Raw genomic sequence first — 17,715 nt, 5'->3', positions numbered from 1 at the left:
AATCATGACACTAAAATTAGGGCTCTAATATACAGTTAAAAAAAAACCCTATGCGATCCGAAAGGCAAGGATTCTTGTGCAACATCTTTATGTGTTCTTACACATAAAGATCGAGAATAAAACACATCTTTAGACAAATCGTAAATTAGAATGAAGAAGGGTTTCCTTTTTTCAGGTTTCGATGTTGGTCTTGAACAAAAAGTTGTTTTGTTCGAGCACCAGAAATTCTGGTGCTCGAACAAAACAACTTTTTGTTTGCGTTGATTCTGGTCCAGAATCAACGCTTTTCGATTCTCACTATTCTATCTGCCGCAGTATGAAGATCTGACATATAACAAGCTTACAAAATGACAAATTTCAGCAACTTGTTCTGAGCCTTAAGCTGTAGACATATGGTTGAAAATATATTGGGGAAGTTCGTCATTTTATAGTATGTTATGCCACTGCATAGTGGTTCGATCTTCACTTCATCGGACGTTCGCGTTTCTACGCTTATTCAGTTCGCTAAATGTGCACGAGGATACATAATGAAATGTCATTTAAAATTATACCTAAAAGTCTAGTGGACATAATAGTCAAAAACAGTGATTTCAAACAAAATTAACTTACAGAATGATTTGTGAACTCATTTTATTATTCAAAATCCAATCCAGACAAGAATGAAAGAGATCATACTTCAAACTTCAAAAGGGCTTAAAAAACACATTAAAACTCAATTTTATTGTAAGCTAAAGTATATTGACACTGCCTCATGTTTGTTGTTGTCGAATCCCGCACATTACAACTATATGGCAATATGAATACAGCTTTAGTGTCTGCTATAGGGTAGTTTAATAATAATACAGCCGCAGTCAAACAATTACAATGTCAAAACTTTAACCAAAAGTGGCATAACTTAAAACTAATTGGACATGTACGTTAACCTATAGATCTATGTCAAATCCTTAATCAGAACACTTTACGTTTAATATATGCAAAGGCACCATTCTAATATACAATATGTATTAATTATAAGGTAAGAAAGGTGATACACAAGCGAGTAAGCCCCAAAAAATATTATTGCTAAAGGAGAATGCCATGTTCCAACTCAACTTAATATCGGCAGATTTATCCGAAAATGTATTATAGTGATGGATTAAAAATGATTGCTAAAGCCTGGTCCGTGAGCACGTAGAATTTTGTCCAATGACCCCAAGCTACCCATCCATATCGCTCGCGCGTAATTATGTTGCTGTCGCGCTCGCACACTCACTGCGGGCGCCCGTTGCACAGCCCGTTGTACGTGCTCACGGACCAGGCTTTAGAAAGTCTACAATAACAGTCATGAATAACCCTCAAACCTAAGGTTTGATTCTGGAGGCGTAGTGTGAGTTTACGTCAAACGCATTCGATGTCGACTGCGTAAAAAAAGTGAAAGTAAATGTATGACGGATTGTACAGCGCCCCTAGCGGAAACTTTCAAGAACTAAAATTTTCATATATTTTTTAACGCGACGCTAGTGACGACGTTTGACGTAACCTCACACTAAGCCCTCTGAAGGAAAGGCAATTTTTTGGCATTCTCCTTTGCGATAAATTAAATACGTTTCAAGTAAACGCTATAGTACGAAACCACCGTACGATTACATGAGGATTCAATAAAGGGACTTTATAAACAGAAAAACACATACTTTGAGCTCTGTTGTTATAATAATAGATACCAAATTAATGCGAAAGGTCATAATAATGTACAATTATACAGGCGTACAGTACACACGGCCACAGTGTTAACTATCCATTACCGTTTTTGCTCTCGCTCTCATCAAATGGTGATTCTTTGCGATAGAACGAGATGACATGACCGGCAATGGGCAGTTAACACTGTTGCCGATAGTACATAAATGCTGTAGCAAGAGACGTTACATGACTATAACCTAAATTAATCTAAATAATATGAAATTGTCTGTAAATGTATTTTAGTTACAGAACTTGAGACAATAAATTACAATTTGAACATGGTTTTGTCATACAAAAAATATTCAATATTATACTACAGTCTAATTTAACACGCAACTATCCGCCGGATATAAAGTCAAAGAAATATGAAAAAAAAAGAACACACAAAATATAGTCAAAACTTAGTGAGCAGCTTACTTATAAAGTTATTTTGTTAATCGAACAGCTATGACTCAATCGTTTTAAACGTTTTATTTTACAATTCAAATATACAATCATGCTATTTTGATTTTATTTGATTAAGATTAATAACCCCGCTGATATCGATGGAAGACAATAATTATTATTTTATTTTGGGAAATAAAATTGATATCCCCTTTTATTGTTTGAATAAAAAAAAATGAAAAATGTATTTTAAAAGAATCGCCTGCGATAATTTTGACGCGAAAATAAAATAAAACTAATTTTCTCATCACACAGTGAAACATTTTTTTGTATTTTTATTATTTAGAAATAACTACGGGACTCGCAATACTAATTTTATTTATGAAATCCAAGCAAATTCATAACTACGTTAAATATTCTGTAATAGAAGTTGTGAAGCGAGTGAGTTATTATAATAATTATTCCAATAGATGTGTACCCACGCTTGTTTAAAAATATTAGAGATTTTTATCTCGGACCAATTAGTCATTTCACCAACAGAAAAGTAAGCCACCAAATTATGATTAACAAAAACATACAAGGGCTTAAGGAAGGAACAGGCAAATCACGTTTTAATAATCAAGTAAGTAGTAAGGACGATTTTTATATGATAAGTTTTTTTATCAAGTTTCACATAATGTCAGATTTTTTTTGATATTATAAAATAATGTCAACACAACTTACATAATTATCCACTGAATAAACGGGACTATACAACGCGATCAAGTTTACTGCGCACCTGGCAGCCGTGACGTCACACCGACAGAGTACGGACGGGGCGAACGCGGGGTAAGTGCGAGGGAGAGTCGCATTCCAGCAAGGTACGCAGTTACCTCGATCGGAGTGTAAGTTCAGTTATGTGGTACATAATGTAAAGTGCATTCTTGAGCCTATAAAAGTTTAAATTACTTTGAAATTCAGCTAAATTCTCCGCGATAGGCTAGTTTCCTAAAAAAAATTTTTTAGTCCGGCAAATTTAATATAAAAAAATATTGGACACGTATATTTTTAATTGTCAATCAAACAAATAATAATTACAAAGTTATAGTGCGTTGAAGTTCAGCGCGACGTCACAAAGTGCTGCACTTTTACGCACTCATTGACGTCACGGGCCTTTTCTTTGGCACGCTTTATCTCTTTACATTTTCAAAAAAGTGAAAAATACGTGTCGAGTAGTTTTTGATAAGCTAACTGACGGACTAATTAAAACTCTTGCTTTTTTACCCAGGAAACATCCCTATTGTCCTATTGATTGATCCAATCCGTCCTTATGCCCTTAAAATTGAATATCGTCTACCTTATTGCCTCTAGTCTTCTGGATACTTGTATGTGTTTTCAGATGCTAAAGAGGTCCCCAGCCGAGGGCAGAGGCGCCAGGCCTCCGGTGACATCTGGCAGTTGGGACACGTCTGGCAAATTGTCTATGTGAGACTTGACTTCTGCTTTTACTGCATATATCTTCTGTAGCTTTACGTTGTATTCCTGGAAACGATATTGAAACTGTTTTAGGAGGTAAACTCTAAAATAATATGTAATAAAATCTCACTACATATTATGTAGTGAGATTTTTGTGAATTTATTCCTTAATTAGATGCCTAGATAAAGATTTATTATTACGTAATTATGTATATCGATGCTAAGCAAAACTTCGTGGTCGCGGTAAATGAAACGAAATACTTAATTAAAAAAACTGTAAGTAATAAGGGGTGGCGCCGATTTGTATTGGCAAACGTATGGTAAGGTGAAGTGAAACCCCGACGTAAAAGCGAAAATGTACTCAAAAACCTGGTGTGACATAATTAGGTAGACCCGGTAATTTCGGAGAGTAACTCTGAGAGGCTAAGCAAGACACTCTATAAGCGTTCAAGCTAAGCGCTCCTTATGCTAAGTGTACTCCCGAAGCTTACTTACAGTAGTTCGCTAAAAACCTTTTAAAGTGACGAGAAAGAACTGTAAGCCCGCGATGTAAGTGACACACAACGCCATCTGTTAGCAACCGCGGGAACTATCTAGCCACTGCGCGCTGATACATCGTAGTGAGCTCAAGTGACGGTCAATGTATTATTTCGCTAGTGTATATTATGATTGTAATGTTATGTTACAAAAATAAATAAAGAAATAATAACTGCTATTCAGTACAGTATTGTATTTCGATACGAAAAATTCGCGAACAGAACAAAATGGTAGATTGTTGATTTGTTTTTTAATTATACTTATGATTTGTCAAAACACGCACCTCTAGCCTAGCCTCAGCCTGTTTCGCCAGGTCCCTCTGCGCTTGCGCGAAGTCTCTCAACATGGCTGCCACTTTCCTTCTTTTCTCCAACTCCTCGGATAGCCTCAGGTTATATTCAGCGAGCAGAGACACAGCCGAGTTAACCACAGCACTCAAACTCAACGCAGACTCCTTATCTGGAACAGACGGTGTTATATCAGAATCTGACCGTCCGTCCCAAACTAAATAAAATAAAACTACAGTTTGTGCTGGCAAGAAGCAAACTTTACTGACATGTGGGTAGGTAAACTAAATTTTACTCTTATTTTTATGTTTTACCTACATTTGTGATTTTTATCTAAATTCAAGAAGTTTACGGTGAATGTGGCAATTTATTTATATTGCACTAATGAAGAAAATATCTTATGAAGAAGAAAGGAAGGGCATAAAATCAAAGAAAAAACGTAATAAAACTTAAGCATGAAGTATTTTTATTGTAAATTCTGTTACAGATGGAATTATTTTTCTGATTTTAATTGAGAAATAGATATCATTATGTGCATGTGAAACTTATGAAAAGAATAAAACTTGAAAAGAAAATAAAAAATGAAACAATAGATTCAGGATAATTATAATTCATTTATTTCATTTATTCATATATCCAAACTTTTAATGATCAAAGCTACGTGTTGCATACGCCTTATGATATGTATTGCGAGATTAAGGCGGTACTTTGGCGTCATTTTACCTTCTAACTTAGACAATAATTGCACTTCGGATACTTCTGGGGGCAGGGACGCTATTCTCTCGCGGACTGCCTCGTCGCTGGAAGCACTCGATTCAAGCTCCAGAAGTGCCTGAAATAAAATTGGATTTCTTGAGTAGGTGCTATTTTGAGATATTAGAAATAGCTTAGATTTTAATTATTCTGAATTGGGGCCAATGTAAAAAATAATACCAGTCCTGTCACCAAAATATGAGTATTCAAGTTATGAAAGTTTTAATGTCACACACATTGGTTTTGTTTTTAATAATTTGTCAACAATAGGCTAAATTCGCTTCAAAGTTAAGAGCCATTTTACATTTTAGTGCGAATTTCTAAGATTTTGGAAGCATGAATTACTATCTTAAGCAACACTCAGATATTATTTAATAACTGCGAAAGATAGGTCAATCCTTGGTGTTGACCATTAATGAAACGGATTTACTAAAACTCTTTTGCTTAATTCACAGTGCCCCATCTCCCACAACCATTTTACGGAAAAATTGCCGCAGACTCATTTTCAAAGTCCTGTATCTATTATTTATGCTCATATAATAAGCTTAAAAATATATAGTAATCATCGGACATATATTCTTGTAGTCCATTAATGAAATAGATTCTTGAATTTCATTACCATTATTGAGTAAAATCTAAAAATAATTTGGCAAATTTGAAGATTAACGTCACATTTTGATCGTGGTTTTTGGTTTAAAAACACAGCAATAACTGCAATAAAAGTATCCCAAAATAAAGAATATTCATTGTAAAATTGATTTCTACAGTTATTGTTTAAATATTAGTAACCACTTTGTCAAAATATTGATGTGAATATCAGTATAAATTACAATGCGGAAGCCGACATCGATTAGTATGGCGCGAGCGCCCGTCAAGGCAGGACCTGTGTCATTTTTCCCGCCGTGACGTTTACGTGCGTTCGTGTCGTGAAGCGGTGATTTGTACGGCGACCAAATACATTTGATACTATGCCGAGAGGCTGTTTCGAGTCGGCCGGCCGAGCAGAAATTGAAATGATGAATTTTAATTTCTTTGACGGATCTGGGTGTAACTATGTATAATATGTAGGTACCATGTATTTAATTTAATAAATAAATTATAAAAAAGTATATCCATTATGCTAGCACCCTTAACACAAGCATATTGGTTGCCTACTTTTGGACTAGATGGCGTTGTGAAATTGTCCAAAGATTTGTTTATTTATTTATCCGCTTTGAGTTTTGTTTCGTGAAGAAGAAAAAGAAGCGTTTTGTTTCGAGATGAAGCTTTGTTGTTAAATCTATACTAATAAAAGAGGAAAGATTTAATTGTTTGTTTATTTGTTTGGAGGCAATAGGCTCCGAAAAAAAATTCTTTCACGATTTAGAATCCTAATTTTTTTCTATGTAGGCTATAAAATATTTTCAAAAACTTTAGTCCTAAATCTTTGATAAAATTCGACGTTTATTATATAAATTAGATAACATATTATTAATACTTTTTTTTTCAGTACGATTTTAGTAGTTGTTTTTCAGAAATTCTACGATTTAACTAAACTTCTAAAGTGTTTATATTTTATGCATAATTTATTAACTTCTAAAATATACATATATCCTATTGATAGATGACGTGCTTCGTATTTTATTAAAATTATTACCTGACTAGGTTAAAAAGGTGTGGAATGTTATTTTGGAGATAACTTGGTTCCATAGAAATAAACAAAGAGAGATGCTAAGTAATGCGCTGAGTTCGAAACTCAGTGTCGTATTAGAAATTCACACACACAAAGAAATCAAATTATGTGCGGTATCAATATTCAACGTTCGAATAATCTTTAGTACTATGCAAGCAATATAAACTGTTTACATAATGACGTCGCTACTGTCATCATTGCTTTCACAAGCAATATGTTCCAATTTGTCCCTTGTCACATTTCCCTTTAGTTTCTGTTATCTGTGCTTGTTTCTGAGTTGATATCAATGAAATATTCCTTAGTGCTTTTGATTTAATTTTTTTTTTTATTTGGACACGTGTTTGAAAAATCAAGGTCAGATTACAATAAAATAACAAGTGAAAACGTAACATTGCATTGCAACTCGCAATTTCGCAATATTGATGAGGAGATTCCATTGGAAAGTCTGTATTCATTCCTAGGATTCCCCTAACACCATCAAATTCAAGAGAATTCAAGAGAGTGCAGTTTCCCATCTCATGCTTAGGGACCACGGTTTAAAATAGTGTGGTTGCATAGAGCCTGCAACGGGCAACCGCGTGCGCAGCTGCTCATACTAATTTTCGATACAAAAGCAAGTGTTGGCGCCCTCACGAGTTTTAGCGGAGTTCCATATGGTAGCGGGAGTAGACTTAAAGGAAATCTATGCTTCTCCGACGACCAGTTCTATGTGGAATACTCCAGAGTATGCGCACACAATAGCCTGGTGATTTTAGCACCTGAAGGAAAAACAAAAAAACATTGTTTACAAAGAAATCTGCGGCAGGTGTAGTGTTTAAATTTTGTTTTAGAAAGATCTCATAATTTTGTAAACAAGTATTCAAATATTTAAATACAGTGTGAGTCACGTTAAAGTGTACATATGAAAATAGATGAAAGTAGACCTATTTTTATCGACAAAAAAGAGGTCAAAATTTTTTTGAGATTTTTTTAAAATTTTTTATAGAATTTTTTTTTCTTCCAATTACTTATTGTAAAGAAAATGTAATAACTTTTAAACTAAGCGGTATATCCTGATAAAATAAAAACAGTAATAATGCTAAATAACAGGCGATACTAAAAAAATACATAAAATACACAAAAAATGCCAACAAATAATAAAAAATGATACTTTTTGAAAAAAATCTGCTTATAAATTCGTATTTTTTTGGTTATTTGATAAATTTCTCCAAAAAATGCCCCTATAACAGGTGGTTTTTATTACTTTTTATTATTCTCTATCGTATTATCTTTGTAAAACCAAAAATTGCATGTCTCTCTCCCTATCACAACGTTTGCAATGATCGTTTGAACTAAACCTCTCCGGGCGCGCCATTCAACGCTTCGTTAACAACGAAACTGAAAATGGCCCTAGATTTGTAATTTTGATAAAGACAAGTTAGATTTCAAATAAAAACAAAAGATTTCGAAGGAAAATGAGCATTTTAGTTAAAATTAAAATTGTCTCTACATGTAGCGGAGAATAATGTTGTGGTAGGCCTTTGTTCAAACGATCATAGCAAATGTTGTGATAGGGATAAAGACATGCAATTTTTGGTTTTACAAAGATAATACGATAAAGAAAAATAAAAAGTAATAAAAACCACCTGTTATAGGGGCATTTTTTGGAGAAATTTATCAAATAACCAAAAAAATACGAATTTATAAGCAGATTTTTTTCAAAAAGTATCATTTTTTATTATTTGTTGGCATTTTTTGTGTATTTTATGTATTTTTTTAGTATTGCCTGTTATTTAGCATTATTACTGTTTTTATTTTATCAGGATATACCGCTTAGTTTAAAAGTTATTACATTTTCTTTACAATAAGTAATTGGAAGAAAAAAAATTCTATAAAAAATTAAAAAAAAATCTCAAAAAATTTTTGACCCCTTTTTTGTCGATAAAAATAGGTCTAGTTTCATCTATTTTCATATGTACACTTTAACGTGACTCACACTGTATAATAAAGGACAATGTTCGTTCTCCATACATTGTTCGCCTAAAGAACCAACAATTTTGACATATTACTACCCGAAAGCGAAATAATACGATTCTGTGTGTAAGAACAATGATTCCTGATGGACACTTGCCATAAAATTAATGATTAAGAATATTAAATCACAGCGATTTTATAATATGTCGTTTATGACAACATGGCGTCTAATGTATTGTGTGAATGTATGAACACCGATTCGCGAAAAATGTTTTGTATTGTCGTCACGCCGAGTCGCAGCCAAATAGTATAAAATAATAGAACAAGTTTTAGAAATACAACTCGGCATTCCACTTTTACAATATGCCCACATATTGCACGTAAATAAACAACATGAATCGTAGGTTGTTTCCACCCTTGTCATCTGACACATGAAATAAACTCCTATTGTATTATAGATCTCGAAGCCGAATCGTATATAATAATAGAATGGGTTTTGGAGATCACTCGGGGTTCCACTTTTATAAAATACCTACATTTTACATAAAAATACCACGAATCATGAGTTTTCTTTTCACCATTTACATCTGACACGAGATAACAAACTCCTATCTCCATGACTACCATCGTAGTCTATGCCAAAGACTACAATATTTTAAGCAAGAAGTTTCAAACCTTAGCGGCTACGGTAACCCCTGGGCCACATACATCATGATAACATTCGGTCGACACCGGAACGAAGTCTTGCGATTATGCAAAAAAGCATCGTATTCTAGTGCGGCTATATCACGTTCAACCGGGGTTTTAATTCGACTAAAGTCCTGACTAAAGACTGGAAGAAAATACGCCGCATTGTATGAGCACTTCGTGTTCGTTAAAGCGGCTTCAGATCTAGAGCCCACATAGTTTTCTTTCCAATAATATCCGCAAGTAGCGCTGCATGATCTTTACAACAAAAACGGCAATAGTTATTAAGGTGCCAAAATTATATGATTACTTTGGCACGGTATTATACACGTGCGAAGATTTGTCATTTTCATTCATTTCTTCATCATCATCATCATTTCAGCCACAGGACGTCCACTACTGAACATAGGCCTCCCCCAATGACTTCCACATCGCACGGTTGGTAGCGGCCTGCATCCAGCGCCTTCCCGCTACCTTTATCAGGTCGTCGGTCCACCTTGTGGTGGGTTGACATTGCAGAATATGACTTTTGATAGGTTCATCATAGAATTCGGCGGGGATATCCTCACGGAGGAAGTTCGTAAAAGGGCGGAACAAGATCTTATAATAATGCAAGGCCGAAGCTGTAACGCGCGTGCTCCTACGTGTAATCCGGCGAGTATGCAATAAATAGTAATGTCTGGTAAATAGTGGTAATACGTATCGTTCGTTCGTTCGTTTCAGCCGAAAAGACGTCCACTGCTGGACAAAGGCCTCCCCCAAGGATTTCCACGAAGACCGATCCTGCACCGCTCGCATACAGGCACCTCCCGCGACCTTCACCAGATCGCACACTGGATCGAGCCCATACAAAGCGTTGGACATCGCTTCCTTACTCAGTGTTTTTAAAATAAAATGAGATTGCGTCAACGTAGTAACTTCAAATTTTTACAGTGTAAGGTTGACAAGTTTATCTTTCTAATGTGATAGATTTTACTTATTAGATGGCAATTAATATAAGTGAAAAAAATTCTTAAAATATAGTGATGAAAATCTTGTATTAATTGTTCAATTAAAAGCAAATACTCACTCATTTTGGTCTGTTTCCATATTTAAAGAGTAACATAGTCTAACAATACTCTAAATTTATTCTCATTAAGTGTTAAAATTATTAAAGAAATATTTTTGTAAACGCCTGATTTTTCATTGCACACAATCACTTTGTTCGATTTTGTCGAGCTTGATTTCATATTCTGTTAACTGTTAGATACATAATCTAACAATACTCTAAATTTATTCTCATTAAGTGTTAAAATTATGAAAGAAATGTTTTTGCAAACGCCTGATTTTTCATTGCACACAATCACTTTGTTCGATTTTGTCGAGCTTGATTTTATATTCTGTTAGCTGTTAGATACATACTAATGCAATTTTATAGGGACTTAGCGGACTACAAAACTGACTCCAATCAACAGATTGCCTAAGCCAATCTACGTTTGTAGCTAAAAACTGGTTCTCATTATAATGACACTACTTCTTCTTGCGACAAACAGTGTCAATGAAATTATTGTTTTTTTTTTATAGTTATCTGATAAATAAAATGTGTAACTCAATACCTACCTAACACAATCATAAATTAAGAAAAAAATACATACAAAATGTATGTATGGTATGTACTAAATTCAACGACAATCTTTTGAGATGATGACAATATGATTTTTTTACTATATCTGTTTTATAGTATTTCTTTATGTTCATAAAGTACCTATTAACTACGTTAGTACTTACCTGTGTTTATCTGAAGAGAGTGTATGCGAAAACAGCTCTAGTATCCTAGCTAAAGAACTAGCGCGATCTTTCATCGTGGTTTTTAATAATGCATACAAATCTCTATTTGACTTGAGGTTTTTCATTTTAATGAGTATTTTTACTGAATTGCACATGATAAACAACTCATAAACCAAAATAAACATCTTTGGTTTACCTGACATTATTTTAGTGTAACGAATTTTACCTAAGTTAATTTTGCTATGCGGAAAAATGAGGCGCTTTTATTTAGTTTTTTGTGATTTTCTCGAAAATAGGGATGAATAAGGGTCTAAAAACTGAGTAATAATATCGCCCACGTTGTCATCTATCATCTCTCATTCATGGTTTGTTAAAGATCGCCCAAGATGTCAACTAAAACACGCAGTTTTCATTTAAAAAAATACCTTTTAAAAATACGTCAAAATAGCCAAGCTAGAAGTTTTTTAGGCACTCATTTTAACACACAGATTAAGATAAAGGTATAAGCTAATACATTAATAAGTAATAACATAAAACCAGTGAACGAAATTGGATAAATTGACAATACAAACAGAAGTCAGAAAATCCATGATTTTGACTTTGTTCACTTTACGGTCGCACCACATAACTATGATAGTAGATCATGACTTGATATTAGTGATATTTGATAGAATGAAGTCTCATCTTTCAATTTATATGCAAATCAATCTTGTTTTAAGTAGTTGCATTTAAAGCACCATGTCCAACACCTTGTATGGGCTCGATCCACCGTGGATCGTCGGTCCACCTAGTGGGAGGCCTGCCCACGCTACGTCTTTCGGCTCGTGGTCGCCACTCAAGAACTTTCCTGCCCCAGCGGCCATCAGCTCTACGAGCTATGTGCCCCGCCCAGTCTATGTCTGTATGCGCTACGATTACAGGGTATCATTTTGCATAGTCGCAAGACTTCACTCCGCTGCTGTCAAATCAATGTCGCATAATGTTATCGCAATGTGTGTGGCCCTTGGCCAAATCACAGAAGCCTATGCGAAGAAAGAGCACTTGAATGACAATAAAAATCAGGGTTACCATTTTATAAGATTTCCTCACTATTGAGGGTAACAAAGTAACATTAATAATCTAGCCATTAATTACATTTATTACCTATACGAGAAAGTAAAGCAACATGCGGTTTTATTTTAATTTGTAAAATATTAAACCCCTCATATTTGTAACAGTTTGTTCCAAGTTTAGTTTTACTGTTTTGTTAACAGTATTGCTGTTTCAGCTGTCACTGTGAAGCTTTGGGAAAATAAATAAATAGAAAAAATATTAACATAAATATTTATTTAAGTTTTTATGTTCATTATCATAATATGCCAATTTAAGTTACACTGTGTGACAGTCTTTGACACTAAACAAACTCTTCAGCTTAATAATACCTACCTACAGGGCGTTTTTATAGTTACTCTTGCTGATGAAACAAGAAGGGTTGATTCTACTACTGAAATACAACTACTTTTCTTACAGGACCAATATCAAATTCTCAAAAAAATTCACATCCTCGTGATGGTGATAATTTCTATGGAGAGGTTTTTTTTATATTCGGTCTCTTGGGATAAGTTATTCCATTTGAGCAGTAGAATTAATCCTTTTTATTCGATCACATATAAAAACAACACAAGTGTTTAGGAAAACTTCTTCTTTGGTATGGTATCACTACGGAGTTATAATGTCGGCAACTCTGTATCACTGACTTGTAACTTTCAAACAGCATGAATAATAAGGGCACCACATTGGTTTTCTTTCTGAAAAAAGGCTTTCAGTTTTAGTACTAACCCTTTAGCACTATTTCATTGAAATAAAAATACAATAAACGCACAGAAGACTGAAATTGAGTCAACTGACGTGACATTTATAATTTGTTGACATTATGACAGTTTGACAAGACTAGGGATTGAAAAAGTTTTAATTGAAAAAGTAAAATGACAATTTATTAAAACGATTCACATGGATATAATCGATTAAAAATATTTATAAAATGTTCTGATACTTGCCTGTAGCGATTATCCAATCCTGGTTTCTACTGAAAAACTACCTCGTGGCAAGATTTTAATAAAATAATAAAATCTTTATCTTCTCTTTCACAATCTATAAAAGTTCATTTGGTCTATTATTATACATGTGCTATGAATGAGGGTTTTCGCGATTGAAAAATCCGCGAGATGGCAATACGTAGACGCGAGGTCCAAATGCTGCATGATTGGTGGATATCTGTCAATGTCATGTCAAAAATAACCAATCATGCAGCATTTGGACCTCACGTCTACGTATTGCCATCTGGCGGATTTTTCAATCGCGAAAACCCTCATTGGCATAGATTATGAGAGACTGGCAACTATACTAGGTTGATATCAGGTGATCCGTCTGCTCATTTGCCTCCTGTCACATAAAAAAAAAATATATATGTTTCTCACACTTCAACTGGCATTGGATTCAACATCGGATTCTGACACTTTTACAGTTATGATACCATGAATATCAGTTTATGGTCCTAATTATTTTTATTTTATTTACGACCTTCGACCAGTTGGACACTTTAGATATCTTCTTGTAATAGTGTCAAACTGTCAATATCTTTTTAGCTTTTAACGCAAATCTAGTCTTCAAAGCAGTTTAATCGATTTATTTTATTTTCAAAATCGATATTTTATTGTCTATGATGGCCGCAGGAACATCACTATACATGGACTCCCAGCAATAAAGTACGGTAATGCCTCGTACAGATTTTATCGGCAAAAATTATGGAACTTGATAGGTTTTAGACCATGCCACGCACCAAAACGTCCGGAAGTTGTAATAGTATTATAGAATAAACGTTAAAAGACTTATTTATTTAATTTTTCAATGCTTAAGTGTCCATTAGAATGAAAGGGTGCTTAATGTATTAAAAAAAATAGAAAATAATTATGATGGGTTAATGTTTTTGGGCGGTTTTTTAGGCGGTTTCTGACAATGTCCTTTGTAGATTTTAAATCAAAAAATATAATCATTTAACAAAATTAATTTTCTTAGAATATTTTAATTCTATTAGAACCATTTTCCACTTCATCGCAGAAGAAGTCGCGGGCAAAAAGCTAGTATGAAATATGTAGTATTGCCCGCGGCTTCACCCGCTTGAAATTTAGTTTGTCACAGATCGTCATAAATTATAGCCTATACATTGTTATTCTGGTCGACGCCAGGGATGGATGAGCGTCACTGTCGCTGGCGACAGGGTCTTCTGGTTCAGGGTTCATGGCGTAGGTCTCAGGCAAAATGAAATCCACTACACACAGCACTAATAATAATAATTACACACATCACTAGAGTCGTATCGGAACTGAGTGAACCAAAGGTCTTGCGATAGGAACGTCCGACCCGAGTGATAGTTGAACACAGACTGCCTAGTACTGCTGTACTGTACTGTAAAGTTTCATCAAAATCTGTTCAGTAGTTTTTGCGTGAAAGTGTAACAAACATCCAGACATCCACACAAACTTCCGTATTTATAATATTAGTAAGACTAGTAAGAAGTAAGATAGTAAGATTAATTATTTTAGTTATTTGTTTACTTATAATAATGTTTATTTCTTAGCTCTGTCTGATAATGGATCTGGAGGAGATGCAATGGCCACCTCCATAACAAAACAATAGAACCCTATGGAGTTTGGGCTTGTGTGATTCGCCTTGACGAATATTTCGTATCCAGGGTCCGATGATAGAGCTGTAAGGGGGCAGATTTTTTTTTCACTATGTGACTGTCTTTATTTTGTACTTAATATATATTTTACATATTATTATATTATTAGTTATTATTATTAGTTTCATTATGAATCGAAATATAAAAGACTTAATAACTCTATTAAAAATTTAAATTAATTTATCAAGTTTGAATACCTCATTCTACCTTAAAATTAATAACTTAAATCAAGTCTTAATACGGTCACGGCTCAAGATTTTTTTGTCCATTTCAGCGTTCTTTTTACTCTTTTGACGTTGCGTTGACAGCTTTTACCTAAATTCGCGCGGAATATTTTTGTGAAATGGCTCTTAACTTGAACTAAGTAACATGTTGCATGCAGATTTAAAATGTAAAATATGATCAAATTACCCTAATTAATTCTTCTGGCTCCGGGGGGTCTCCCGGAGGCGTCCTGGGGCTGAGTGTGATGTGAGTCTCGATATGTCCGTCCACTTCCACTTTAGTCTCACTATGACGTCTCTCCCGACTCTCCTTTTCAATTTTAGGCTTTTTCTCAGGCTCTTTCGTCTCTGTGTCAGCTGATTTGCGCTTGCTAACCTTCTTTGGCACTGCATCATTAGGATCAACTGTGGATAATTAATAAGAATTTAGTTTAACATAACCCCACAAAAATATATTTAAATTCACAGAAGAAATGGAAGAAAATATACATACCAGCTTCTTTGAATTCTTGTATTTTTTGAGCATCATAAACACCCCTCTCTTGCCAAATGGAAAGTATTCTATGCAGTGAGTTCTTCGTCTTAGCGTTAATGCCTGTCTTGGCCATATGCTTGAACGACTCTATGAGGACCTCTCCAAACTCTTTTCCATATTCTGGGCCCTTCTTTTTGCTATTTTGTATGACATCATTCGCTAAATACATGAATGTCAGCTGTTTGGCATCTTTAGCTGGAAACAAATTAAAAGTGACTGAGGCTGATTTTTATCAAACAATTAATTTCATATTATGTACAGAAAATATAATAAAACATTAACTGATTGCTGATAGAAGGATAACAGTAATATGATTTTAATTTGTGACTGCCTATGATTTCTATAGGATAAATTATATAATTATAATAGGGATGTTTCCTGGTCAAAAAAGCAAGAGTTTTAATTAGTCCGTCAGTTAGCTTATCAAAAACTACTCAACACATATTTTTCACTTTTTAAAAGTAATGAAAATGTAAAGAGATAAAGCGTGCCAAAGTTCTAAAGAAAAGGCCCGTGACGTCAGTGAGTGCGTAAAAGTGCAGCACTTTGTGACGTCGCGTCGCGCGGAAATTCAACGTACTATAACTTTGTAATTATTTGTTTGATTGACAATTAAAAATATATGTGTCCAATATTTTTTTATACTAAAATTGACGGACTAAAAAAATTTTTTTAGGAAACTAGCCTATTATGTCAGAGGGTTGAAATATGGTATTGACTGTTTCTAGTGAACTTGGCAGGAAAACAATAAAAAAAACATCAGGCCTTCACTACTGAAAAATCATAAATGGTACTTTTTTCAAACATCTATACTATAGTTATGGGTTGTTGACATTATTTTGTAGACAATTATCTACTCATCTAAATACTGAAATTCATTCTTTTCTGCACCTTCAGTACAAACAAATGTATATTAAGCAGCTAACTCTTAGGTTAACACTTGTGGCCATATAATGATTTCGTGTAGATAGTATTTATTTCAATTCAATATACCACAAGGTAATTACCTAAATATATTGGGTTTTTAAGAATTAAATATTATCAAAAGGTCAATATCAACATTAAACATGTCAATTGAAACTGTATGAAGCTTTGCAATCTAGAAACGTGATAAATGAATGTTTAGAAAAACCTAGAACGTGCCAGCAAGCAACTTTTTTTGGTGACAAAGCCTAAAACGTTTGGGTATCAAAACAATAAGTTGTTGTAACCTTAACAAAGTTGTGAAAGACAAATAAAATACTAAATTTAACCTCAACACACTCATACATATCTTGGTCAGAGGGTAGGATAAACAAAATTATGGGAAAACAGAGTAAATAACACAAAATAGGTTACCTTTTAGCAGCTCCTTGAACCAAGTCTTTACCACAGCAGCGTGGTGTTTCCTGTGATGTATTAACCACAAAGATAAAGTCTGAATACTCTGTTGGCTCGAATTTAACTCCTGTAGTTTACGGATAAGCGCATTTTCTGTAAATCCAGCCATGATCACTAATAAACTGACACTGAATTAAATCTAAATCACAAGCCTTCCCCTCCACGACGATCACACTTTGACAACTGACTGACATTAGTTCGATAACAACGACCGCAACGACGTTACGCAGCCCTACCATGCTCCGAAAAATACCGTTAATCGTTATCTACCTATCAGCCAATAGGAACAGGGTAAGTACGAATGCGGTGCTTCTCATTGGTTGTTGGATTCTTTCTTGAGTAGTATTTTTTGAGTATCCGGGAATCGGGACTTTTTGGCGGGAATGTAAAATGTCGTGTTAGCGGTTTTGTTTTATCTTCTAAAATTAGTCTATATTAGGTGTTCGTGAATGTGCAAGAGTGTGGGCGAATGAAACAAAACAGTGCAGCGTGATTTTTCGGATTCTCTCAAGTAGTCCATTAAGAAGTCTAAGTAAAGTATCACAACTTTACTGAGACTCCACAGCTGCACAGGGTGGGAAGGGGTATCTATCATCCTTCATTATAATAATATCATTTAATTAACCCAAGTCCCATCCCATCCT

At 34.3% G+C, this 17,715-nt stretch overlaps 1 protein-coding gene across 1 annotated transcript; it reads right to left on the bottom strand.

Annotated features, from left to right (window-relative positions):
- Positions 1-2,800: 2,800 nt before the first annotated feature.
- On the bottom strand, positions 2,801-17,262 carry LOC135077677 (regulation of nuclear pre-mRNA domain-containing protein 1B). The gene is made up of 6 exons (XM_063972241.1): positions 17,030-17,262; positions 15,650-15,886; positions 15,344-15,561; positions 5,103-5,211; positions 4,376-4,551; positions 2,801-3,621 (listed from the first exon to the last, which is right to left on the bottom strand). Exons 1-6 carry the CDS (start codon positions 17,178-17,180, stop codon positions 3,475-3,477), a joined length of 1,038 nt encoding a protein of 345 aa, XP_063828311.1. The 5' UTR covers positions 17,181-17,262; the 3' UTR covers positions 2,801-3,474.
- Positions 17,263-17,715: the final 453 nt, after the last annotated feature.

The sequence above is a fragment of the Ostrinia nubilalis genome, chromosome 13 (assembly GCF_963855985.1).
Source record: "Ostrinia nubilalis chromosome 13, ilOstNubi1.1, whole genome shotgun sequence".
In the NCBI taxonomy this organism is placed as follows: Eukaryota; Metazoa; Arthropoda; class Insecta; order Lepidoptera; family Crambidae; genus Ostrinia; species Ostrinia nubilalis.
The sequence above is the reverse complement of the archived record's forward strand: the minus strand, read 5'-3'. Positions and strand labels throughout refer to the sequence as shown.